At 45.5% G+C, this 25,367-nt stretch overlaps 1 protein-coding gene across 1 annotated transcript in view; it reads right to left on the bottom strand.

Moving 5' to 3' along the window:
• Positions 1–540: 540 nt before the first annotated feature.
• The window catches only part of ACER2 (alkaline ceramidase 2), a 36,549-nt gene continuing 11,722 nt past the window's right edge, over positions 541–25,367 (bottom strand). The window contains exons 4-6 of the mRNA XM_086685386.1: positions 17,579–17,716; positions 10,598–10,735; positions 541–6,366 (exon numbers count right to left, since the gene is read on the bottom strand). Of these exons, the coding sequence (XP_086541512.1) occupies positions 6,180–6,366; positions 10,598–10,735; positions 17,579–17,716 (463 nt within the window). The 3' untranslated portion in view covers positions 541–6,179. The remainder of the gene's footprint in view (positions 6,367–10,597; positions 10,736–17,578; positions 17,717–25,367) is intronic.

Below are 25,367 nucleotides of genomic sequence, written 5' to 3'. Positions count from 1 at the left end.
CTGAAAGGAATACCTGAAAAGGCCACAAGATGGCGATATTACTCCAGGAGTCTCTCCTGGTCCTTCCCACTCTAGCTATGGCTTTCTTTGTTCACAGACTTCCTTCCCTAGCAAATGTCACCAGTGCCACCATCCATTTTGTGTCTCGTCATGCTCCTGGCCTTACCTTAAGCCACTTTCTTGTGACTAGCCTTACTACAAAAGCTACTGATTTTACTGCTACTTGTGGAATTTTTAAGATAGTGCTGTGGTCTCTCTTCTCAGTGGTAAAAGCAGCTGAAGCAAATGTTTTGTCTTCATGCTATAAAATCAACCAACCAAAAAACATGTGAGGTTGATCTTTCCCTTTGTGTGCATTACCACCCAGAGAGACTTCCCAGGTTAAATGGGGTGTCCCCAGGCCTGCAGATGGTCAGAAACAGAAGTGCCCACTGAAGACAAACGCTTAAGCTGGAAAGACAGGCGGCCAGGGTCCCCCTGAGATGGGCAGGAAGGTGGCTGAGCCCCGCCCCAGAGAGAATGAAGGACATAACCCCCAAATACTCTACCTCTTAATTTTTTTATTATGGAAAAATCCAACAATACAGAAGGCAGAATATGACAGACCCAGATAAAATCTTACGGAGTGTCTGAAACTATAAGCCAGGAAAGAGGCTGGAGGAAAGTGTAAGCTCCTCTTTTGTTGAGGACACTTCAGTTGTACATTCCCAGCACCCCGGGGCTGCCCCCTCCAGCCCCTCAGAGGGTAAAGTCCTGACGGAGGAGAGGAGGGGCGGAACACTGGTCTTAGAGGGCAGTGGCATAGCAAGGCAGTGGAGATCCCAATTTCCGCACCAGAAATGGGATTTGGATCCTGGCCTGGTGCCCTGTTCCTGCAGGAGTTGGGTGGCTTCCAGGGAACCTGAGTTCCCAGAGAACTCTACCTATAGGCGTTTTCCTGGGGAGAAGACCCTACTCCCATCAGATTGTCAAAAGGCTCTGTGGCTACTCCTGATCTCTTCCAGGCCAGAAAAAAAGTCTAAAAAAAAAGCCACTGTAACGATCCTGTCTTTGTTTTGATGGTCACATTATTCTTTCCAATATCATGGCCTATGAAGTCTTTAATAACAATTTTTTTTAATCATAGAAAATTAAGCAAAATAGGTACACCTAGAACTTTCCGGGGGCACTTGGGTGGCCCAGTCGGTTGAGCGTCCGACTCGGGCTCAAGCCTTGATTTCACAGTTCCATGGGTTCGAGCTCCGTGTCAGGCTCCGTGCTGACAGCTCACAGCCTGGAGCCTCCTTCGACTTCTGTGCCTCCCTCGCTCTCTGCCCCTCCCCCCACTCATGCTCGCTCTGTCTCTCTCTCTCAAAAATAAACATCAAAATACATAGGAACTTCCCTGCTAAATAAAGTCATTTACTATTTTGAAATGTTATATGATCCTCCTTCCAATGACTGGGGAAAATCCAGCATAGAGTAGTTTTCTATATTTGAGCTTTTACATCCATGACTTAATTCTAGACCTTCTAATAAAAATAATCTGTTTTTAGGCACTTTGTACTGGAAATACTTTGGTGTGTTAATTTCACAGCTCTGAGAAGAAACAACTACGCTAATCCTAAGTATGTTGAATAGCAAGGCTACCCAAATTCACTCAAACTAATTCAGGAAAATGTGCTTTGCTCTCCAACCCATTAGATGCATTTTTCCCTTTCAGATATTTCAGAATCATTTTGGAAACAAACACAAACATAAACATATTTTCATTCACAGAAAACGCCACTTATGGCTTTAATATTGAAATATAACTCATAGTTCCCAAAAATAGTATAAAGTGCAAAAGCTCCATTTCAAAAGGCCTTAAAACGCTCCCAAACAATGGACATTAACTGCTCCCACAGCCACTGGGCACACCACCCTAAGACGGCACAACCTATCTAAAGTATAAAACAAGGAATAGGTCTAAAAATACTATATATGCTCTGATTACATACTGTGATTATAAAATAGTCTTAAACCTGGTTTAACATACACAGAAAGAAACAATTTAAACAATCAGTCCTTTAGAGGCTTTTTTTTTTTTTTTTTTTTTTTTTTTGCCTGTAGGAGTATGTAAAATCCATTAAGCACCCCAACCTGGCCCAAGCATTCTCTTTGGCCAGCTGGAATGGGAGCACCCCGGCCAAGAGCTGGCAATGAAAGGCTCCAAGCTCATCTGGGGGAAAGGAGCTAGGAGAGGGGCTCCGGTTGGGCAAGCTTCAGCCCTCACCTGTCCCTCAGAGATGGTCTCATGCCAGCCCCATGGGACAAAGAGCCAAGGAAGACTCTACCCCACTCTCAGAGCCCCCAACATGGCCCTGGCTCACGTAAGCATGAGGAACTGGTGAGCAGCTTTTACACACCTGAGAAAGCCAATAAATAGAACAAGTTACGGTATTTTTAGAAAGTCTGTGCTTGATGACCATTGAGCTTAGGTCCCCCAACAGAACATCTCTGATCCATAATGAACGTAGTAGGCACTAATCAGAGGGACAGGCAGATTTCCCCCAAAAGTAGCCTGTTACCGAACAGATTCAGGTATCTCCTCTCCCACACACCTTAAATATATTCACTGACATGCTAATAGTATAATCCTAATCATCATCAAAAGGAGAAAAGCTTTCTTAAAAGTCTGCATTCAACCAAACACTAAAAAAATAAGAATCGCTGACTTAAGTGATTCCTTGATAACTAGGATACTAATGTTTAATATCCTAGATCCAGTTCCATCAGGCAAATTCTATCTAAGCAGAACAAGTATCTGACTGCCACGGTGAGTAACAGCCATGACCTAATTCCCGAATGTCAACTTTCCACTTCCCTGCGTTATCAGGGGGAAAAAAACAAACAAAGATTCTTGATTGCACATCAATAAGCTATTCACTTTTTTAAAATCTGAAAACCTCACAACCTGCAGAGCCACCTATCAAATAGCTATTTTCTGTAGTTCGTCAACCCAAGTGCAGAGGCCTAACAAAAAGTAGATTTCGGTTCATTATTTCTCAGGACCTATTCATGTCCGGCTCAATGTAAAAAGACTCAGCAGTAAGTCAGAATCCAGTGATAAGCTCTCAAGTGCAGAGCTAACTCAAGTGTATTCCAAAAGCTGCTCTTCGCGGAAAATACACAACTGACATTTATATTCCATTCGAGCTACCAGATGAACTGTGCATGCTAAAAGACCTCTATTTACAACTCTATTGGGAGAAGAAAAAAAAGATGAGGAAATACACCAAAATGCCAAAATATTAACAATGATTGTCCTTGGACAATAAAAATGCAGACTACTTTTTTCTCTTCAACTTTCCTGCAGCTTTCTAATTCTCTTCAAGAGCCTGGAGTGCTATAAAAGCATCGTAAATATAAACATGAATGATGCCATAAACCTAACTTCAAATAAAATCTTTAAACTCCTACTTTCTTGATTTACCATCTTCACACTAACAAGCCATAGCGATTTTTGTTCAAAAGTAGAAGTTATGTTTTTGTCCTCCTAAAATATACCCCATTCCATATCTGTTATCAGCCCTTAGCTCATCAAAACCAATCTCTAGAAGGGCCTTCTGGTTTGGTTTTTGGTTTTTGTTTTGTTTTGTTTTTTCTTTTTGTTTTTGTTTTTTTGTTGTTGTTTTTTTTACAACAAAAGCATTCCTTCTGACATCTTAACTAAGCCATTCTTCTTGTAGAAGGTAGATGGAAACAGCCCTGTCAGGGCACTTATTTCCTCATTTCCAGCAGTCCCAGCTTATCTCTATTTCCAAAGGACACTAAGAAATTTCCAGAAGAGTAAGGTCAAAGAGTTGGGAGTTAGAAGGTGGTGTTCCCCAGGGACCTACCCCTTTACCTGATCGAGAGACCCACACCCTCCTTAACTGCTGGAACAATGCTCTCATCACTGAGGAGCCCTTGAGATGGAAATTAAACCTCCCATAGAGCACAAACACTTCCCACGGCCCCTTCTCCTCATGTATGCTTCCACACTAAGACAGCTGGACTTAAAGTAAATCAAAGCTTCCCCCTACTTTGGAGCATTTTTATACTCCAGAATGAATGACACCAGAATCCAAACCTGGGAAGTCCATCTGAAGTGAGGACAGTCTAATTCCCTTTGGAAAAATTCTAGACTTTAAACCCAAAAGACTGAACAGCAGTTTTAAAACTCTAGGTGGTTCCAGGGCACCTGGGTGGCTCAGTTGGTTAAGCATCTGACTCCAGTTCAGGTCATGATCTCACAGTTTGTGGGTTCAAGCCCCATGTTGGGCTCTGTGCTGACAGCTCAGATTTTCCTTCGGATTCTGTGTCTCCCTCTCTCTCTCTGCCCCTCCCCCATTTGTGCTCTGTCTCTTTCTCTCAAAAATAAACATTAAAAATTTAAAAAACAAAACAAAACTCTAGGTAGTTCATGAACCACCTAGGTCTCAGAAGTGCACTAGAAGCCCCACAAATACTTAAATACCATTTTTAAAGTATATTTTTAAGCTATAATAAACAGGGTACACTCATTCAATCCCAAATTTTTTACCATGGAAAACCACCAATTTAACTTGCATTTTTCGCTGCATGATATTAAGGGAAATGTAGAAGTTTAGCCTTAAATTTAAACTACTAGAATGCACCATCTATCACACATTTGGGTTCCTTGATGGTTTCTTATTGCAGATAGGGTTCTGCTAAAAATAACTTGAAAACCACAGAAGCAGAATAAAGTCCTTCATTTTTAAACTCTCAGTTCAGTTCCTTATTGGACTTTTCACCTTCGATCCTGTGCAACTTCTAACTGGAGCCAAAGTTCCTAGACCTGCCACGCGCTGGTCCTGCCCAATTATTAGATCCTTAGCGACAGGACTCCCATCCACACAAGGATGTCCCGCCCTCTTTCATGATGGAATGTTGCAAAGCAGGAGATGTCAGTTAAAGTGAGTATCCCTGAGGTCATGCATTCCCCCTCACACCTTGATGACCGTTTTAAAGTCTTCAGTCGGCCCAATGAAGAGATTAGTTTTGGCTAGTGTCCCTTCAGGTGAGGAAAAACTGAGAAGGCCAACAGCATTGCCTGCTGCACCCACGACCCAAAGAGCCACAGTTCTAGAGAAGAGCAGCTATCAAATCCTCGGAGAAACCACAGGAAGCACCTTGTACTGGGAGAATATGGAGTATGATTCCCGCAGGAAATCTTGCAGAAAGAAGAGGTGACATTTTGGGGGATAACTTCCAAATGGAAGAGCATCCAGAAGGCTTCTAATCAGCACAAGTTTCCAGAACTTCATGTCTGCTCCAGACGTTGAACCAGGCAGGACTCCCACCGTGACTGTCATGAGGCCTGACCTTACGGAGCTCGGCACTAAGGAGCCGGGGTCTGTGTGCAGACCTGTTCACACCACAACTATCCTGTGTGTGTGTGTGTGTGTGTGTGTGTGTGTGAGACCGTTGGTTTGGGGAGGGGGCCAACAATGTCCACATCTAAAAATTGTGCTCATCTTCAAGAATGGCTTAAAGCAGAGTGTAGCTTTTGGCACAGAGGGTTTTTCTCGTCTGCTTCACCCTCCTCTGAAGTCAAATCCCCATCTCTCAGCAGAGGTAGTAGAGAAAAGATTCACAAGTGCATGTAAAACCTGGTTACGGAGAGCTCTACATGGATGCCTCCTTAGCCATTAGCCCTGTGTGGATTTCATTGGCTTGGTCTTGTTTTAGGACAGTTTCCTCAAATGAAAATCCCTGGGATCTTCCATCAGACAGAGGTCTGAGTCTGTCACAGGGCCTGTCAGTCAGCAGGAGAGTTGACACGGAGAGCACATGGGAATGGTCGAGTCTGGACCCATCTCCCACTGGGAAATGGGCTCCCCGAGGGACTGCTCTGCCATTGCCAGAAAGGATACAGCCCAACAAACTACTGTATCTGGAAGAGGCTGAGAAGTTCCACCTGGTGCCCCCCTCAGCCCTCCACTTTCCATCTTTGGGAAAGGGGAAGACCTTCCTCCCCCTGCATGGTAGAGTCCTGGCGGGCCACAGACACGTTAGTTGAGCCCAAGGGAACAGAACTTTTAAAAGACAGGCCCTACCCTGGACTCTGCAAACCCCCGAATGTCTTTCCTGGCAAAGGGAGCCTGTGCATCAGGGAAAATAAGCAGAGAAGCCAAGCCACCACGGCCATGCCATCACGTGATCTTGACTGGTGATTTCTTGCTGGCACACAGGAGGGACACGTAAGGCACGCCGATGAAGGCCCACTTCTCGCTGGGCCAGAACTTGATGACGGGGCCCTGCTCAGGGATCTCGGAGGCTGCATCAAAGTAGGCAAAGCATACACAGCCCAGGTAGGCAGCGAGGCAGATGAGGATGTGCCTGCGAGAAGGACACAGAGAGTGAGCACCTGACACAGGCAAAGATGGCCACCTTCACGCTAGCCTGCCCCTCCCGCTGGGCCAGCCCACCATTCCTGGCTGTAATGACAGCCCAGTGCCTTTTTCAGTTAGGAAGGGGTGAAGGTGACCAATAATCTCCAGAAGAGCAGGAGAGTGATAAATCTGGAGCAAACAGGGCCTGTTTCAGAAAGTTCTAATAGGAGCAAACATGCAAATGCCTTTGACACTCAACTGACACCCAAAGATTTAAAACCAGTGCTAGGCAGATGGAGGGAACTGAGCACGTCTGATTGGATCCCACCTTCTTACTCCAAGGTCGCTTACACATAGTTAATGCTGTTTATTAGGAATCATTTTATACTGATTAAACTGCTTGTGTACAGTTTAGCAGGGAAACTTTTTTACTGTGTCTGTAAAAAGTTTTAACATGAATCTTTATCAAGCAAGGGACCATTTAAAAGCATGTGATCCTGGGGCGCCTGGGTGGCTCAGTCAGTTGAGCGTCCGACTTCGGCTCGGGTCGTGATCTCACGGTTTGTGAGTTCGACCCCTGTGTCAGACTCAGTGCTGACAGCTCAGAGCCTGGAGTCTGCATCGGATTCTGGGTCTCCTCTCTCTGTCCCTCCCCTCCCCCGCTTGTGCTCTGTCTCTGTCTCTTAAAAATAAAAAAAAATAAAAAAAAAAACTAAAAGCATGTAATCCTTCCTTCTCTTAGACTGAAATCTAATTCTAGATGAATGAAAGCTTTTAAATCTATTTCTTAAATATAATCAAAGAAAGTGTTTTTATAAACTTCGGTGGCTGAGGCCTTTCTGATACTGACACAAAGCCCAGAAACCCTACAGGAAAAGACTGACAGATGTTGGAACATGAATGTTTAAAATCAACATGGCCCCAAAATATCATTATATACTCAAAGACAAATGGAAAGGGGTGGGGGGGAATTTGTACTCACATGACCAAAGAGTTAAAATCCCTATATTCCAAAGAACTCTCAAAAAGTAATCATTTCACAGGATGCCCTTTAAAACCATCAGTGTGGGAGTGGGCAGTGGATGAAGACAGCAAGGTCGAGATTGGCCTCAGGCAGATAATTACTGATGCTGGATGTTGCCCCCAGGAGGGCTCAATGTAGTACCCTCCATACTCTTGAAAATGATGCAAATTTGCATGACACACACACCTAGTTATGGGACCGTAATGACTGCCTCCTACTATGTGCCAGGCACTAGGTGCTAGACAAACATTTTTAAAAATAGAAATACTCTGCAGAGAAGACCAACAAAAAGGCTCCTTTCAAGAGAAGAAATACAAAGAGTAAGCTTATGTTGGAAAAGATGTTCAACAAGAAGGCCATTTTTCTTACAAAGACATGAAAATAAAAATATTTTTAATCAGGTTAAGATTCAAGACTTAATAATATCTAGTATATAGGACAATATGGGTAAAAGGCATTATCTTACAGACTTTTAAAAAGGGTTCATTGGGGCGCCTGGGTGGCGCAGTCAGTTAAGCGTCCGACTTCGGCCAGGTCACGATCTCGCGGTCCGTGAGTTCGAGCCCCGCGTCGGGCTCTGGGCTGATGGCTCAGAGCCTGGAGCCTGTTTCTGATTCTGTGTCTCCCTCTCTCTCTGCCCCTCCCCCGTTCATGCTCTGTCTCTCTCTGTCCCAAAAATAAATAAACGTTGAAAAAAAAAAAATTTAAAAAAATAAATAAATAAAAAAATAAAAAGGGTTCATTAATATAATCTCCCTGGATCTAGATAATCTCCCTGAATTTGGACATTATATCTAGATACATAGATATCTAGATAGATATCTAGATATATCGATGTAAATATATCTAGTATTCTCTTAAAAAAAAAAAGATCATTTGCATCATATATAGAATTGTTCTTTAAAAGCAGAATTAGAGGGGAGCCTGAGTGGCTCAGTCAAGTGTCTGACTCTATTACGGCTCAAGTCATGATCCCGCAGTTCGTGGGTTCTAGCCCTACGTTGGGCTCTGTGCTGACAATGCAGAGCCTGCTTGGGACTCTCTCTCCCTCTCTATCTGCCCTCCCTGAGCCTCCCCACCCCCACCTCAAAATAAATAAACTTAAAACATTTTTTTAAATAAGTAAAGGTAGAATTAGAGAAATAGACAAAAATCTGGAAGAAAGGGCACTTGGCTGGCTCAGTCCGTAGCACGTATGACCCTTGATTCTCGGGGTCGTGAGTTTAGAGTCCCATTGTGCAGAAATTACTTAAATAAACAAATCTGAAAATCCAGAAGAATAAACCTCAGGTTGAGAACAATGGTTATCACTCATTGGCAGACAGAATTATGAGAGCCTCTCTCTATACTTCGGTTTAAATTTGTTCTTTTTTTTTTTTTTTAATTTTTTTTTTTTTTTTAATTTATTTTTGGGACAGAGAGAGACAGAGCATGAACGGGGGAGGGGCAGAGAGAGAGGGAGACACAGAATCGGAAACAGGCTCCAGGCTCTGAGCCATCAGCCCAGAGCCTGACGCGGGGCTCGAACTCACGGACCGTGAGATCGTGACCTGGCTGAAGTCGGACGCTTAACCGACTGCGCCACCCAGGCGCCCCTAAATTTGTTCTTAAAACGTCCCAACTGGTACAAAAAGATGTTTTTCACCTTTGAAAAACAAGGCAGGAAGTACACAACACTTAGAAACAAATTAAGTTTGAGCCAAAGTTATTACAGTCTAATTTTTAAATTTTGCTTAAACTGTTAAAATTGGATTAATAAAAATGTACTACATCTTGAATGAGGTCTTTACACACGTGTACACATTTATCAAAACTCATCAAATCATACACTTAAAATCTACATTTTAGGGGCACCTGGGTGGCTCAGTCAGTTAAGCATCCAACTTCAGCTCAGGTCATGATCTCAAAGTCTGTGAGTTCGAGCCCCGCATCAGGCTCTGTGCTGACAGCTTGCAGCCTGGACCATGCTTCAGTATCTGTGCCTCCCTCTCTCTCTGCCTCTCCCCTGCTCTCACTCTGTCTCTCTGTCTCTCTTTCTCTGCCCCACCCCTCTTGAGCTCTGTTTCTGTCTCTGTCTCTCTCTGCCCTTCCCCCCTTCCTTGATCTCTTTCAAAAATAAACATTTAAAAAAATCTGCATTTTATTATCTCCATTATAACTCAACAAACTCATACTAGTGAATCTATACACTGTAAGTCGAGGTTGAACCTAAAAAATATCAGGTAAAGGACCCTCAGACTAGAATCTCCAGTTTGTGCTGTTTTACTTTGTCTTCTGCGAACAGTCCTGGGAGTCCCCAAGCCTTCCACTGAGAGCAGATTGTGTCTCCTGCTAGATATATTACAAATTCTCATGTTCAAAGGAATTCATACGAGTTCTCCCAAACCAGAGTCCTAGGCATCGCCTGACAGAAGTCAAGCTTGTTCTGAATCTTGGATCTGATAGAGTTTTTCCAACTCCTCACCACTAGAATTCTCCCTGGGTGCTCTCAACTGACAAGGGCCGTCCTAAAGCAGATGTCTCTTGGTCCTTGTTATCTCTTGCAATCAGAAGTCGTGGCGGGTGGAGGGAAACAGGACTCTGGGTTTGTCACTAAAGCAGTTCCCGGGAAGAAACCGCTCTGACTTCCTCCCTCAGCTTCCTGAGTGGAAACTGTTGAGTGTTGCTCAGTAAACCACGTGCTGCTTTTTATTCCCAAACTTCACCGTGTAACCTGAGCATTCCAATGCATAGATGCTCCAACTCCCTATGACTGAACGCCCAGGTGAAGCATTAGTTCGCTTTCCCCTTCTGGGCATCCGTCTCTGTCTGGAAAGGGAGTGGCTGAGACTGTCCCTAGATGACCTGTGATGCTGTCACCTGGGCATCCCAGGCCCCACATCCTATCTGTCCCAAGCCTTACCCCCCACCCCCGCCCCCCTCCCTAGAGATCTAGCTACAGCTCAGGTTACAGATTCGGTTTTCAAGCTCCTTTATGCTTTAGTAATGGAGCTAAAGGTAAGAGACCGCAGACTTGAAACACGCACAATTAGGTCTTTTAGTTCTGGCTAAGCCTGCTCCCTGGAGCACCTTCTGCCTTTGAGCACTTTCCTGACGGTCTGTGTGAGGAGAAAGGCGCTCAGCCTGTGCTGTCCCCCTCACACACCTGCGCACCCTGCAGGGAGAATGATGCCTGACAACAAGCACAGATCCCCGTGGGGTCGCTGGGGCTTACCACACGCAGTGCAGGTAGGGGAAGTGGAAGGACGACAACAGCTCACAGAAGGCTCGGTCACTGATCCAGCAGAAGAGCGCAAGGGTCCACCAGAGGCCGGAGAAGAGTCCCAGCTTAAATACACGCACGTTATCGCACCTGCACAGGGATCCAGAAAGCAGGTCGCCATCAGGCTTGGTTGCCACCCTGCTCGCTGGCCACTTTCCTCTGGCTCCTCACATCCCCCTAGGCCCTTGGCACTGGAGGTCCAGCCCAACATACTGTCACCCCACAAGCTTGTGGATATAGACACCATGCATACACAGATGGCCCCCAATGTGTCTCATCCAGGCCTCTCCCTGACTCACTCACATACCTGACCGCCTTGACGTGTCTACCCACGTGTGCTATGGACCTAAACTGAACATGTCCATAATGCACTCCTGATCTCCCCCTGCCCCCTCCAAAGAATCTTCCATGCTTTCGGAAGCTCAGGCCAAGAGTCTTGGAGTCCTTGTTCTCTTTCCACACACCCCACAGCAGCTCTGCCTTCAATATATACCCAAAAGCTGGCCTCTCCTACCACCCCCGCCTGAGTCCAGGCCACCGTCCTCTCCTGCCTGAGTTATGGCAACTGTGTCCTCCCACCCTCATTCCCATGGTCCATTCTCCACGCTACGTTCAAAGCCTCCCGTGTCTTCCTTTCCGACCAGAGGGAAAGCCCACAAGGTCCCACACGTCCCGGCTTCTCCTCTGCCCTCCACCTTCTCTCCTACATACTCTGCCCCTCGCTGCCTCTGCTTATCCACCACGCCATCCGGGGATCCTTGTGCTCGTCAGATATCCCGGGCGTGTTCCCCAGACCTCAGCATCGGCTGCTGCTGCCACCTGGAATGTTCTTTCACACAAAACCACATGGCTCACTGTCTCCCAAGTCTCTGCTCAAATGTCACTCAGTAAACCCTTTCCTGATCACTGTCTTTAACCATTGGACCACCTGTCTCCACCCCCTAAGTGATTCCTCCCAATTCCCCATTACCCCCTCCTCTCCTGTCATGTCCTCTGTAGGGATTATAAGCCTTCTAGCATCCTTCATGTCGTAGCTATTTGTTGATAGCTGGTCTTCCCCTGGTACAACACTGGGCACACAGAGGGCTCCCACTCTTTGCTGAATGAAGGAAAGAACTCTGACCTACGCTAGGACAAAATGCTTTTCGGAAACAAATACTAACAGCCCAAAGAAATTTCAACTGCTATTTTCCTTTTGTTGTTCCCGAATCACTCATAACGGGGTGACTTCTGTTCCTAGGGAGGAATGTCCAGAGGCAGCTGGTGGCTGAGGGTCCTTCTAAACCCTCCCTCAGAGTCTCCTTCCCCCTCCCTCCCCCACGGGCCACTCCTCAGTCAATCAAGCTCTCTTTCCCGGTCCCAGGGTCCAATGTGACATCTGTACCCGAGAAGGGGGTCATGTTTATTTGTTCATATTTGTTGAACAAGTAAGGTGTCCGAAGCCTCACTTGCTGGTACCTTTCCCAGCTGCCTGGCAGAGGCATCAGTAAAAGCCTCGGTGAAAACAGGATGGGCAGTACGTTCAGAAAGTCCTACTCAGAAAAAAATAAACTGAAATACCCTTTTGTAGAGCTAAATGCATTCCTTGAAAATTTTTCAAAACATGTTTTGGGACAACAGAGGCCCCTGATCGGAGCGACTCAATTCCGACTTAGCTTTGTTGAACAGCGCACTCTTAGACCTGCTGCTCCCTCACAGAGGCTCTGCTCCTCCTCTGTCTCAGCTCCTCTTTCTCTGCCTCCTCAGGTCTCAGCTTCAAGGGCACCTTCTCAGATAGACTTTCCCTGACCACTCCTCCTCCATTACACTGTCCGCATCGGGGGCACCCGCCAGTTTCCTTCCTGACCCTCGTCACTAGCTGACGTTGTTTTTATTGGTGTAATTATTTGTCAAATGTCTAGTATCCAACCAGACTGCAAGATCAGTGAGAGAAGAGCCACACCTGCCCCCCGAGTGTGTGCAGTGCCCAGCCCAGGATAGGCATGATATAAATGCTTGCTGGATGAATAGATAAAACAAGGTAGTAAAGGAAAATGTTAATGAGATCCTAGCGATCTTAGGAACACATTTTTTTTTTTTCTGGATTAAAAAAAAAAAAGTAACCATGCTGACTGTGTACCAAATTCTCTGAAGCCATGCCAGGCACTACAAAAGGCAAAATGAACAGGACCCTTGCCTTGCCATTTTAAAATGAAAATGGACAAAAACAAATGTCAACAAATATGGCCAATCTGGTACAAAAGAGGACCCATGTACACTCAATTAAACCTAGAAACTTTGGGGGCAGCTGGGTGGCTCAGTCGGTTCAGCGTCCGACTCTTGGTTTCGGCTCAGGTCATAATCTCAAGGGTTCATGAGTTCAAGCCCCACATAGGGCTCCACGCTGCTGGTGTGGAGCCTGCTTGGGATTCTCTCTCTCTCTCTGCCCCTCCCTCATACGTGTGTTCTCTCTCAAAATAAATAAACTTAAGCCAAAATTTGTAGGTTTTTGTTTTTTTAAGGAGCACACCAGAACACATCACAATATGCTAGAAAGGCAGTGCCTACGTGAACATTTGACGAATAATTACACCAATAAAAACAATGTCAGCTAGTGACGAGTGTCAGGAAGGAAACTGGCGGGTGCCCCCAATGTGGACAGTGTAATGGGGGAGGGGCTGTCAGGGAAGGTCTATCTGAGAAGGTGCCCTTGAAGCCGAGACCTGAGGAGGCAGAGAAAGAGGAGCTGAGACAGAGGAGGAGCAGAGCCATCCTGAAGTGGCAAGAGAGGCAGAATGTCAGGGGATGAGTCACATGTGGGGAAAGCACTTCAGAGTCAAGGTCTCAGGGTGGCCTGATGATGTCCCTTCCTCTGTTTCTAGAGGGACAGGTCCTGCTGCCTGCTACTGACCAGGCATATCTCTCCGTGGGTCTTGTCCAAACCTGGGTTCCTTTGGGTTTTATTCCCATTTCTCAGGGCTTAGATCAAAATGTAAACGTGAGGGTAAATGGAGAAAAAAAAAACAAACAACAGAACAAAAGTGATAGACACAAGGAGGGCCCTATTTTAGGATAAAAAAAAAAATCTGAGATGATGGCTACAGTTCTCTTCCTGACCCTTAGTTGTATTCTCGAAGTTTTCCTTAACTGACTCCTAATAATCAGAAGAAAAGCGCCAACCTTAAAAGGTGTTAAATGCACCTGAGTCCCTGGGTAATATGACCCCACCACAAATTTCAGTAAATGTCCAATCATAACCCCAAGTAAAATTTTGTTGCTTCCTTGTCTGAGAGAAGGTTTGGAAAGGACAATGAAAATATGGAAAGACAAGGAACGAGCTTTAGGAATGAGGCTAATGAGAAACCAAAAGCTTCCCCAGTTCCTTCTGAGCAGAGGGAGGTGGGAGGAGAAATATTTGGCTGGCACATTACAGATCATTGCTAATGACAATGGGGAAGGTCCTGGAAGGAAATGCAAAGAGCAACAAAGACATCTCTTCGTCTGGGAATTGCATCAAAGCTGGCCAACAACCATCTTCTCTCTCCCTGCTGGGATCCCAGTGGGGACAGAGACACAGCAGTGAACGTAGAGGCCCCACTCCTGCCCGTGGAGCCTACATCAAGCAGAGGGGACAGACCGTAAACAAAACAGCAGACAAATAATTTTTTAATTACAGTCAGGCTGGGGGCCAGAAAGAAGTCTGAGGTGCTATGACGGCGTATAAACAGTTGAGCCAAAACAGGTGAGTCAAAGGTGAGCCAGAAGTGAGCCAAACAGAAGGGTCAGAAGGAAGGGGACAGTATGAACAAGGATCTGGGGACAGAAAGAACTAAACCCCCTTGGGGATAGGGAAGGTCAAAACGGCTGAGGGCAGAGTATAGCAGGGAGCTTCATGCAGGAAAGAGCTACAGCAGGCAGGGGCTACGTCAGGATTTTGAACTTCATCCTAACTGCGATGTTGGCTAAAACAATTCCAAAAAATATTAGAGGCAAGCAAGGGGCCACACTGGGGATATTGAACTTTAATCTCAATTGTAATGTCAACTAATAGAAAAAGGACTATGATCAGAGGGGATGCTCAGGAAAGGAAAAGGAAGCCAGGCTTCTGTCTTGAGCAAATGGGTAAATGGTGCCATTTACTGCTGCTGGAAATGTTGGGAGAGCCAGAACTGGAAAAGGCAGATCGGTGATCTGGCTGAACTCGAGATGGCTGTGACAGGTGGGAACAGAGGTCGGACAGGCAGCTAGATGCGCCGTGGTGGAGGGAGGAGGAAGGATGGGGTCAGACACACAGCTGGGAGTTGTTTGCAGATGTTTGCAGGCTGTGGATGAGCTCCTTCAGGGGGAAATGTAGAGGGAGGAGAGCCGAGGTGAGCTGTCACCTGAAGGGACCCCTACCCGCAAAGGTGCACAGCAAACGAGCTTACACGAGAGACTGAAAAGAAGCCGTGGAGGGAGTGGCATCCCAGGAAGGTGTGGCATCCTAAGAGGCGCTCGGAAGGTTTCAAAGACGAGGGGGGTGAACTGCGCAAATAGCTGAGGGAAGAACACGTAAGTTACGTTGAAAAACCATCACTGGACGCACAGCCAAGAGGAGCTTGGGTAGCAAGGTGGGACAGAAGCTAGACTGCAGCGGGCTGAAGAAATGAGAGCTGGGCAAATGAAGGCCACTTTTAAAGACGTTGGGCTGTGGCACCTGGCTGGCGCAGCTGGTAGAATGTATGAGTCTGGATCTTGGGGTCTTGAGTTCGAGCCCCACGTTGGGCATAGAGATCGCTTATACACACACACACACATATATATAAAATAAACACTTCCAAGATGCTGGGCTGTGACAGATGAGGGAGAGAAAGGGTGGTGGCTGGAGAGAGTCGTGGACTGAGTCCAGGCTGACTGCTAGGGAAGAAAGAGGGACTCCAGTGTTTTTACAGGCCAAAGGGAAAGACCTTTTAAGAGGAGTGTTGGGAGGGGGGGTGGGCTAAATGAGTTATGGGCATTAAGGAGGGCACTTGTTGGGATGAGCACTGGGTATTATTTGTAAGTGATCAATCGTTGAATTCTGAAACCATCATCACACTGTACGTTAACTAACTTGGGTTTAAATAAAATTAAAAAACTAAAAAAAAATTTTTTTTGAAAGGCGGATCAAGGACCAGTAGACAATTTACAGGAATAAAGTAGGCATAAGAGAAAGAAGGGAATAATCCCTAGGCTGAAAGACAGACCCTAGCAGGATGGAGGGATACTTCCCATGATGCTGCCATTGGTTACAATGATGGAGACCAATCAGCTGCAGTGATGGCTAGCTTTTCAGGGGCGAAGATCTCAAGTACGAAACAGATGATTTCTTTTGTAATTATGTGCAAAGATTAGAGTATTAAAGGGAAATTTTTCCTCGCTTAAAGATCACACTTGTGAAGCAGAATTTATTTAAACAGTAATCTGTCCTAACCACTTGTCCCAACCCCATTTGCTCTTGTTTAAATATTTTAATATTTATTTATTTTTGAGAGAGACAGAATGTGAGCAGTGGAGGGGCAGAGAGAGGAAGACACAGAATCCGAAGCAGGCTCCAGGCTCTGAGCTGTCAGCACAGAGCCCGATGTGGGGCTCGAACCCACGACCATGAGATCATGAGCTGAGCTGAAGTCAGACACTTAACAGACTGAGCCACTCAAGCGCCCCTAAATATTATTAGTTAAAAATATTTTCTCTTTCCTGAAGCTACTTTTTAACAAAATTATAGGCTAAAACATATTAGATTCAAGAGTTAAAATGAACTAGATTGCAGTGAATTCTCAAGAAACCTACGTCCAGAACATTCTATTCACATCAGGCCTAATATAAGCCAGTACCACTGGACCATTACAAATTCATTTCAGATCTCTTTATTGACAACGTGTGTGTTTCCCAAAGAGCTTCAAAAATCTATTAGCGTTCTAAAGCCAGTCTCTTGTTCTTCCACTCTTCCAAGGCTACCGAAGGAAAGCAACAAGACAAGACGGGACAGCTTCCTTCCTCTGCCAGCCAGTGCCTTAAAATACTTCTTCAACCACCTTTGACCCTGCCTGGTATTGCTGACATTCAAAGCAACCCCCAGAGGCAGAGCAGTGGGAAGAACCGTATGTCTCCTCTCAAAGACTGAAGGGAGAGCTGACAACATCTTACACAGAGCAACTCTCACACAAAGGAAGAGGGGCCCCAGACTTCAGTTAGGACACGCTACATCCATAGCAGTGAGAAAGTCATGAATTAAAATGCATTTCTAAACACTGGCACAAAGAAAAAGCTGCATTTTCAGGGTATTAAAATAAGGACAGTGGTTAGATGTGTTTGGGGGCTAAAGAGATCATGTACACACAAGGCTAAACTACTTGTAGATATCAACCTGAACTTGAGTATACAACTTCCCAAAGGAAAATCCTTAGGCAAATAGCAAAGGCTTTACCTGATAGGTTGTAAATAAGAGACTAAGCTTCAGGGAAAATAACACAGTCAACGGTATTATACCTGGAGTCAATGTTGCCTCGTATATAGACATTCATTTTTCCTTCTGTGTGTGAATGCAATAGCCTCGTTAGGACTTTTCTCCTTATTCTCGTCCTAGGAACAGATCTATTCTTTGTACAGAATTAAGTCTAGGCAGGCTGGTCTGAGCATTCACCAGGTCCCTGAGATCTTCCTGCTAAGCTAGCTTCAGATCACTGGGATATATTGCATCCACTAAACAGCTGCTCCCCTCTTTCTGGAAGTGAGATCGTTAACGTTTTGAACCAAACCATCAAATGTGCTGTCAATCCAATAGTCAGAAACTAACTCTATGTAAAGAGTCCGATTCCTTTTCCACAGTTGAGGGCAGTAAAAAATGAACAAACAAACAAAAACCCCAGAAGCCGGTATGTTCCCAACCCAGGGGCAGCCTCAGGGGTGGGCAGGAAGAATGAAGGTACCCACCTCCTTAGCTCTGCAACCAGGAGCACAGTGCAAGGAACCCCCAGGGTCATCAGAGAGATGTTGTTGATGGCGGGCTTGACAAACGCCAGGCACGTTGTGACCGCAGACAGGACACAGACCACAGCCTTGAACCTGCCCCTGAATCGATGGAAGCAAAACCAAACTGTTAGCAAAGGAGGTCTTGTTTGTTTGATGAATGCTGGCAAAGCACAGGCACCACAGGCGGAAATGCAAGCTGAGAAGATGTCGTGCGCAAGGTACCAGGAGTTTAAAACCCACTCACAACCATGGGCTCACTAATTCTACTTCTAAGAGTTTATTCTTAGGAAGTAGCCAGAAATTTTCAAAATATTTAGCCAGGGGGTACCTGGGTGGCTCAGTCAGTTGAGTGTCAGACTCTTGATTTCAGCTCCAGTCATGATCTCATGGTTCATGGGGCTGAGCCCTGTGTTGGGCTCCGTGCGGCCAGCACACAGCCTGCTTGGGATTCTCTCTCTCCCTCTTACTCTGCTCCTCCCCTGCTCATACTTTCTCTCCCTCTCTCTCTCTCTCTCTCTCTCTCTCTCTCAAAAATGAATAAACAAACTTAAAAAAAAAAAGCCAGGAGAATGGTGAAATGAGAATCCATGTAAGTCCCTGAGGGTGAGATACGGATAATTATTTTCTTAGTGTCCTTTTTATTGTTTTCAGATCTCTTACAGCAGCATTTAGCAAACTTCTATAAAGGGTGAGAGAGTAAATATTTTAGGTGTTGCAGGTCACAAGGTCTCCGCAGCTACTCAAGTCCACCACTGTGGACAGTAAGTGATTGGGCACGGCTGTATGCCAATAAAACTTGATTTGCAAAAACAGGCAATGGACCCATTTGGCTCACAGCTTGTCAAGCCCTGTTCTATAAGGCAAATGGGTAAGACTTTTACAAGAAAACCAGGGACCACTTACAAACCATAAAGCTCCCTAGTTTAAAAGGAAAAAAAAAATCTGTCTAGTACACAAAACTAAGTCTTAAGAAAAAATTCTAATCGTGTCTTTATGTCCTGGCAAGTCACAGTCTAGCATGCATTGGAATTTTGTGTTGACAAGTCTTTGACCTGACAAATCTTAGAAAAATGCCATCCTCACTCCCTTCAGTGGAGGCGCTTTCAGTAGAAAGTGCCAGAAGTGGCGACGTGATCCCGGACGCGTTCCTCCTTCTCTCCCTGGGACTCCATTTCCTTATCTATAAAATGAAAAGCCTGGACTAGATGATCCCTAAGGCCTCATCCATGACTGAAATTTAGGAGCACATGATTTTCCTGAAGTTTCTTTTATTCCTCATTAGCACAATTTACTTTGGCCGCGAGCCCTGGAACAGGTCACAGTTGGGAAACTAATTTGAATGAAATTCCATTATAAAGAAATCAAAGTGCATTGAGACCTCCAAAATACAAATTTATCTCTTAGAGAGGAAAACCATTTATCATCAAGGCACAGGAAATCATTGATGGGGCGGCCAACTTTCTGACTGGAATGGACAGGAATTGTAGCCCTGAACTTCAACCAGAGAAAAAAAAATACATGTGTGGGAAAGGGTCCAGGCAGCAAGTTCTCAGGAGAAGCCTGTTTTCCTCCTGGCCTTGGCTGGCAGCCTTTGCTACTGGATGAAAGGCTACCTGCTCCACTCTGAGGACCACAGCCCGCAGCTCCCCTCCCCCCATCACACACCCACAATAACTCTTATGGACCCACAATAACTCTTTCACTGGGTTTTGAGATTCTATGAACCACACCAAGGCCTTTCAGCCTTTTCAGATTGGAAAAACCAAAAAAAAACACAACACCATTCCTAAATTGCATCGCTTCTCTAGATCAATGGCTGAGGGGTGGGTTAGTGAGGGCGACGGCGATTTAAGCACAGGTGTTCCAGCTAACAGATGTGTGTCACTTCTTCTCCTTCCATCTCGAACTAGCCGTGGGACCTTTGACAAGTCACGAAACGCTCTAAGCCCCAAGTTTCTCTACCCCGTGGGGTTCCCGTGAGCATTAAGGCACTTCACACAGTGACTGATGCACGGTATGTGCTGATCAAATCCACTCTTACTGTTACCATTACCATCATGTGAGAACAAGTGAGACTTTAAATAATATTACTGTGAATCAGATCTACTCTCGGGGAAAATCTGGGCTGCTGTTGCTCTGTAGAGGTCTGCCAAACAGTTCAAAGGCAGCAAACCTGACGAAACTTGCTTTCTTCAAGGAGAACACAGGCGGACTACCTCCCAGGTCGGTCCAGAGGGTGTGAGGGAATGCGCTTCAAGAAGGTGGCTTAGCCAACAAAACAACCTATGAACATACAAATCTGTAACCAGCAGAAGTCAACAGAAGTCACAGGGACAGTCCCGCTGACCCCAGAGTCAGGGTCCTGGGTACCAGAGAGCTGGGAATGTCCAGGAGGGACGGGGTCTGACAGGGTGTTACCTTATCAGTGACACCAGGCAACTCCTACTGTGGTCTCTGGTCCTGTTCTCAACTTTCCAGCCCATTGTGGGCTCAAACTGGAGCACCAGGTCAGGGAACCCTTATCACCCCTTCTTCTTCAATTCTCCCAATCAAACCCTGGTAGCCCAACACCATCAATATAATATTATAATAAAGCTGCTACTGTTATCATTAGCCACCCATTAGAGCAGTGGTTTTCAACCATATCAGACCCTGTGCCCCTTTTCTATAGCAAAAACTTGGTAATGCCTCCCCGCCGTTTTTAAAAAAAAATGTTTATTTTTGAGAAAGGGCAAGAGAGAGAGAGTGAGTGTGAGCAGGGGGAGGGATAGAGAGGGGGAGAGAGAGAGAATCCAAAGCAGGCTCGCGCTGTCAGCATAGAGCCTGACGTGAGGCTCGAACCCTTGAACTATGAGATCATGACCTGAGCTGAAGTTGGATGCTTAACTGACTGAGCCACCCAGGTGCCCTTAGCCCTTTTTCCAAAGTAAAATTGATTTTATGGATGATAAAACTCCATCACCGTAACCACCAAAAATATATCCACAGACTTCCCAGATGTCTCTTTTTTTTTTTTTTTTTTTTTTTAATTTTTTTTTTTTCAACGTTTATTTATTTTTGGGACAGAGAGAGACAGAGCATGAACGGGGGAGGGGCAGAGAGAGAGGGAGACACAGAATCGGAAACAGGCTCCAGGCCCTGAGCCATCAGCCCAGAGCCCGACGCGGGGCTCGAACTCACGGACCGCGAGATCGTGACCTGGCTGAAGTCGGACGCTTAACCGACTGCGCCACCCAGGCGCCCCCCAGATGTCTCTTAAGGGATGGAAATGTCCCCGGTTAAGATCTGCTCTAAACTACCCTGTAGGACTAAAACATGATCTATTTAGAACAACCAGACCATGATATTCATAGGACTACAGCAGTGGGTCCTGGAAGGTCTGCCCATGTTGTTTTATAAGTAAGGAACTGATAAGACCCAGAGAGTCTAAGCCCCTGGCCACAAGTTACCCAGCTAGAGCAGGATGGCCAGACCCCAGTCTGCACCTATGCAACTCAGGATTCAAAAACTGAATTGGATTATAAAGTGAGAGCTGTCCCTAGATCATGTGGAGGCAAAATTGTAAAAAAAAAAAAAAAATCACAGGAGGATAAATCTTTATGAAATGGAAACAATTAGCCTATAATAGTTCTTTGTTCTTGGAGTTTATTTTCTCAAAACAAAAATGTTTAAAAATTATTAATAACCGGGGTGCCTGGGTGGCTTAGTCGGTTAAGCATCCGACTTTGGCTCAGGTCATTATCTCACAGTTCGTGACTTCGAGTCCCATGTTGGGCTCTGTGCTGACAGCTCAAAGCCTGGAACCTGCTTCAGATTCTGTGTCCCCCACTCTCTCTGCTCCGCCCCCCCTCTCAAAAGTAAGTAAGGGGCACCTGGGTGGCTCAGTCAGTTAAGCATCTGACTTCAGCTCAGGTCAAGATCTCATGATTTGTGAGTTCGAGCTCCACATCGGGCTCTGTGCTGGAGCACAGACAGCTCAGCGCCTGGAGCCTGCTTCAGATTCTGTGTCTCCCTCTCTCTCTCTGCCCCTCCCCTGCTCACACGCTGCCTCTCTCTCAAAAAAAAAAAAAAAAAATAACAAAAAAAATGTAAAGATAAATAATTAAATTTTTTTCAATGTTTTATTTATTAATAACCATCAACAGCTGAGCGTATGATGATTCTTAGGACCTGCCAACTATTCCTGTTTATATCATAAACGTTAATTTCCCTGCTGTTCTAGACCTTACCTTCAAAATACTTACCAATGTTAGACATTCGTAATAACTGCTAGCATTTACTGAGTCCTTACTCTGTACAAGACACTGTAGTGTATATCTTACAGGATTTTCCCATACATTTCCCACCCCATGAGGTAGGTACTCTTCTTATCTCCACTTTACAGATGAGCAAACTGAGGTACCAGGGCTTTAAAAACAAAAGCTATTACCCAAAGCCATGCCTGTCTGATACAATCCCTTAGCCACCACACGTTGCTCTCCTTTCTCCAGAGATCTCAGGCTGGAACTACTTTTAACGTGTTTTTAGAACCACTCCTGCAAAGTCGAGATCACAAACAGACGTCAACTGGTAAATTTCAACAGCGAAGCCACACAATCCCTGGTTTTGACGTGAAGTCCTTGGTCTGGCCCACCACTTGGGCACAGAGCTGCACCCGTCCCCATGTCACAGGCAGTGAGGCTCACAAAAAGGGGTCTGGTCGTCTTGCTCTGCCTGTCACTGGCAAGTTGAAGGTGGACGAATAGACCTGAACTCCTTATTTATAATGTGTTATTCTCCCCAACACCATCCCTCTTCTTTGTTCATTCCCACTTTCTCCTTCAATGTATGTGCGTATCTCAGAAATGCTCGGCACAAATCTCCACATGCCATTGGTAGTAATGAAAGCTAACTCTGTATGCTCACCATGTGTGCTCTGCAGGATCCCCTCACAAGATGATTATTTCCCTGGTTTGACAAGTGAAGAAACAGGTGCCTGGGTGGCTCAGTTGGTTAAGCTTCCGACTTCGGTTCGGGTCGTGACCTCACAGTTCGTGGGTTCGGGCCCTGCATCAGGCTGTCTGCTCTCAGCACAGAGCCTGCTTCAGATCCTCTGCCTCCCCTCTCTGCCCCTCCCCCGCTCGTGCGCACTCTCTTTCTCTCTCAAAATAAATAAATAAACTTAAAAAAGAGGAAATAGAAAGCTAAAGAATCAAGACAAGTCACACTGCTTGTAGGCAGCAAAGCTAGGATTCAAACCCAGGGCGTTCCCAAAGCCAGGGACATAAACATCTGGGATGCTCAGGGCCCCCAAGGACTCTCCCCAAGCTGAAAACAGTGGGGTCACATCTTCCCAGAGAAAACGTGCAGGGTGTTGCCATGAAAAAGGTCCTAAGTGGTACTGACTTCTCTGCCCCATGATATGGGCTTTGTTGTTAAAAGTTGGTAAGCTTCTAGAAATACATCCATTTTCCTCTCTCCTGCTCATAACATTTCCCCACTTCTCCCTTCAAGAAAGAGAAAGTTTTTCTTTTTCACATCATGAACACATTAAAAACTGTCGCTTGGAGGGGCGCCTGGGTGGCTCGGTCAGTTAATCGTCCAACTCCAGCTCAGGTCATGATCTTGTGGTTCATGAGTTCGAGCCCCACATCTGGCTCTGTGCTGACAGCTCAGAGCCTGGAACCTGCTTCCGATCCTGTGTCTCCCTCTCTCTCTGCCCCTCCGCTGCTCACACTCTGTCTCTCTCTCCCTCAAAAATAAAGATTAAAAACATTTTTTTGTAAATAAATAAATAAAAATAAAAATAGTTGCTTGGAATTCCAAGTGGCGCCTCCGGAGGGCCATGAACAAACAAAACCATTCTTCTCATGCTCACAGCTTCTCCCTCAGATCCCAGGACTTGAAAGCTCAGATCTGAGAACCAAGAGGCCCCTCAGCGCTCAACCTCCCACACCCCAGGCTCAGGGCAGGGATGGAGGTGAGCGGTGGGCACCTTCGACACCAAAGGAGAGGCCAAAAGTAAATGATGTTTCTCAGCCAGAGTCAGGAAGCCCCTTCTCCACCTCCCAGGGCTTTCTAAGTGCTTCCTCTCCAGTCCCGTAACCGAAGCGGAACACGCACAAGACTGGAAACTGGAGACGGCCCAAACCAACCTGCTACACATGAGAGCCTCCCTCCCCCACTGAGGAGAAAGCCTCAGCCAAGGAGACCGTATTTCTCCCAAGACCAGGAATGCCCTTCTTATCACTTCTAGTAAGCAGCTGGCTCACTCTCTCGTGGTTTTGTGATCCAGGAACCTTGAGGATACCTGAGCTGCTCGATGATACTCAAAATACTATTTAATTCAAATCCTTCTTGTACAATAAAAACTGTACAGCTCGTTCACTTGAAGTAGGTCTTCTCCCTATCTCATTTTAAAATACATTTTCAGTGTTAAAAATTAACATGCACTCTTTAAAAACAAAAACTGTACAGCAGTATAGATCAAAAGCAAACATGAAGGTTCTCCCCTCCCCACCCCATTCCTAAGAGTAGCCAATGGTGGGGCACCTGGGTGGCTCAGTTGGTTAAGCAACTGACTTGGGCTCAGGTCATGATCTCATGGTTCGAGCCCCGCGTCGGGCTCTGTGCCGACAGCTCGGAGCCTGGAGCCTGCTTTGGATTCTGTGTCTCCCTCTCTTCTGCCCCTTCCCCACTCACATTCGGCCTCTCTCTCTCTCTCTCTCTCTCTCTCTCTCTCTCTCAAAGATTGATAAATATTAAAAAAAATAAAAATAAAAAAATAAGAATAGCCAATGGTATCAGTGCCTGTCTTCCTCCTCCAGGCATTTCTGTGCATATACAAAAACATATACTCAAAAAAAGATTGGTTCATTCTCAAACTAAGATACCATGTGCTTTTTGCAGTCAGCGTGTTTTATGGACACTCCTCCACCTCCATCCATAGAAGGGAGCCTCATCTTTAACACCTATAAAACTCCTATTCCTGGTCACAGTACCAGAAAAACCGTAAGGAATTCTTTTATTTTCCCAGTAGAGCTCTTCCCTGGGTATACACAGCTTGCTTAATTATATCCATGTTTTTAGACTACATCCATATATAGTGACAAAACACAGTGTCCTACAGAGAAATATATGTGGGTAGTATATTCTAGGAACCCTTCTCATCGTTATGAGGTTGGCTCTCTTCTGTTCCTTCAGATATTAACAAACCTCATACAGCTCCTCAGAAAGGCTTTCCCTGACCAAACTCTAAATCGGCACCCCATGTCACCACTACCCCTTACCAGCTTTACTTTTTATCATGGCACTTACCATAACATTGTATTGTTTGTTTGTTCATTGGTTTGTACCCTCCTCAACTTCAGTATAAACTCACTGAAGGCAGAGACTACTGTTTTGTTTACTGCCAAAGCCCAGTGCCTAGAAAATTACATAGTTAAGTGTTCAAAAAAATACTTGATGGATAACCATATAAGCATCATAATAGATGCGAAAATGCATCTTTTGGGGCGCCTGGGTGGCTCAGTCAGTTAAGCGTCCGACTCTTGATTTCAGCTCAGGTCCTAATCTCACAGTTTGTGAGTTCGAACGGAGCCTGCTTGGGATCTTCTCTTTTCCCTCTCTCTCTGCCCCTCCCCTGTTCACTTTTTTTTTTTCTCTTTCTCTCTCTCAAAATAAAAATGAACACTAAAGGTTTTTTAATGAATAAAATGCATCCACTCTTGAAATTCTGAATTTCCAGCTTAAAGGTGTGTGTGTGTGCATG

The sequence above is a fragment of the Puma concolor genome, chromosome D4, assembly GCF_028749965.1.
Source record: "Puma concolor isolate L17-30 chromosome D4, mPumCon1.1.hap2, whole genome shotgun sequence".
Lineage (NCBI taxonomy): Eukaryota > Metazoa > Chordata > Mammalia > Carnivora > Felidae > Puma > Puma concolor.
Note: the sequence above shows the minus strand (reverse complement) of the source record. Positions and strands in the feature narration are given on the sequence as shown.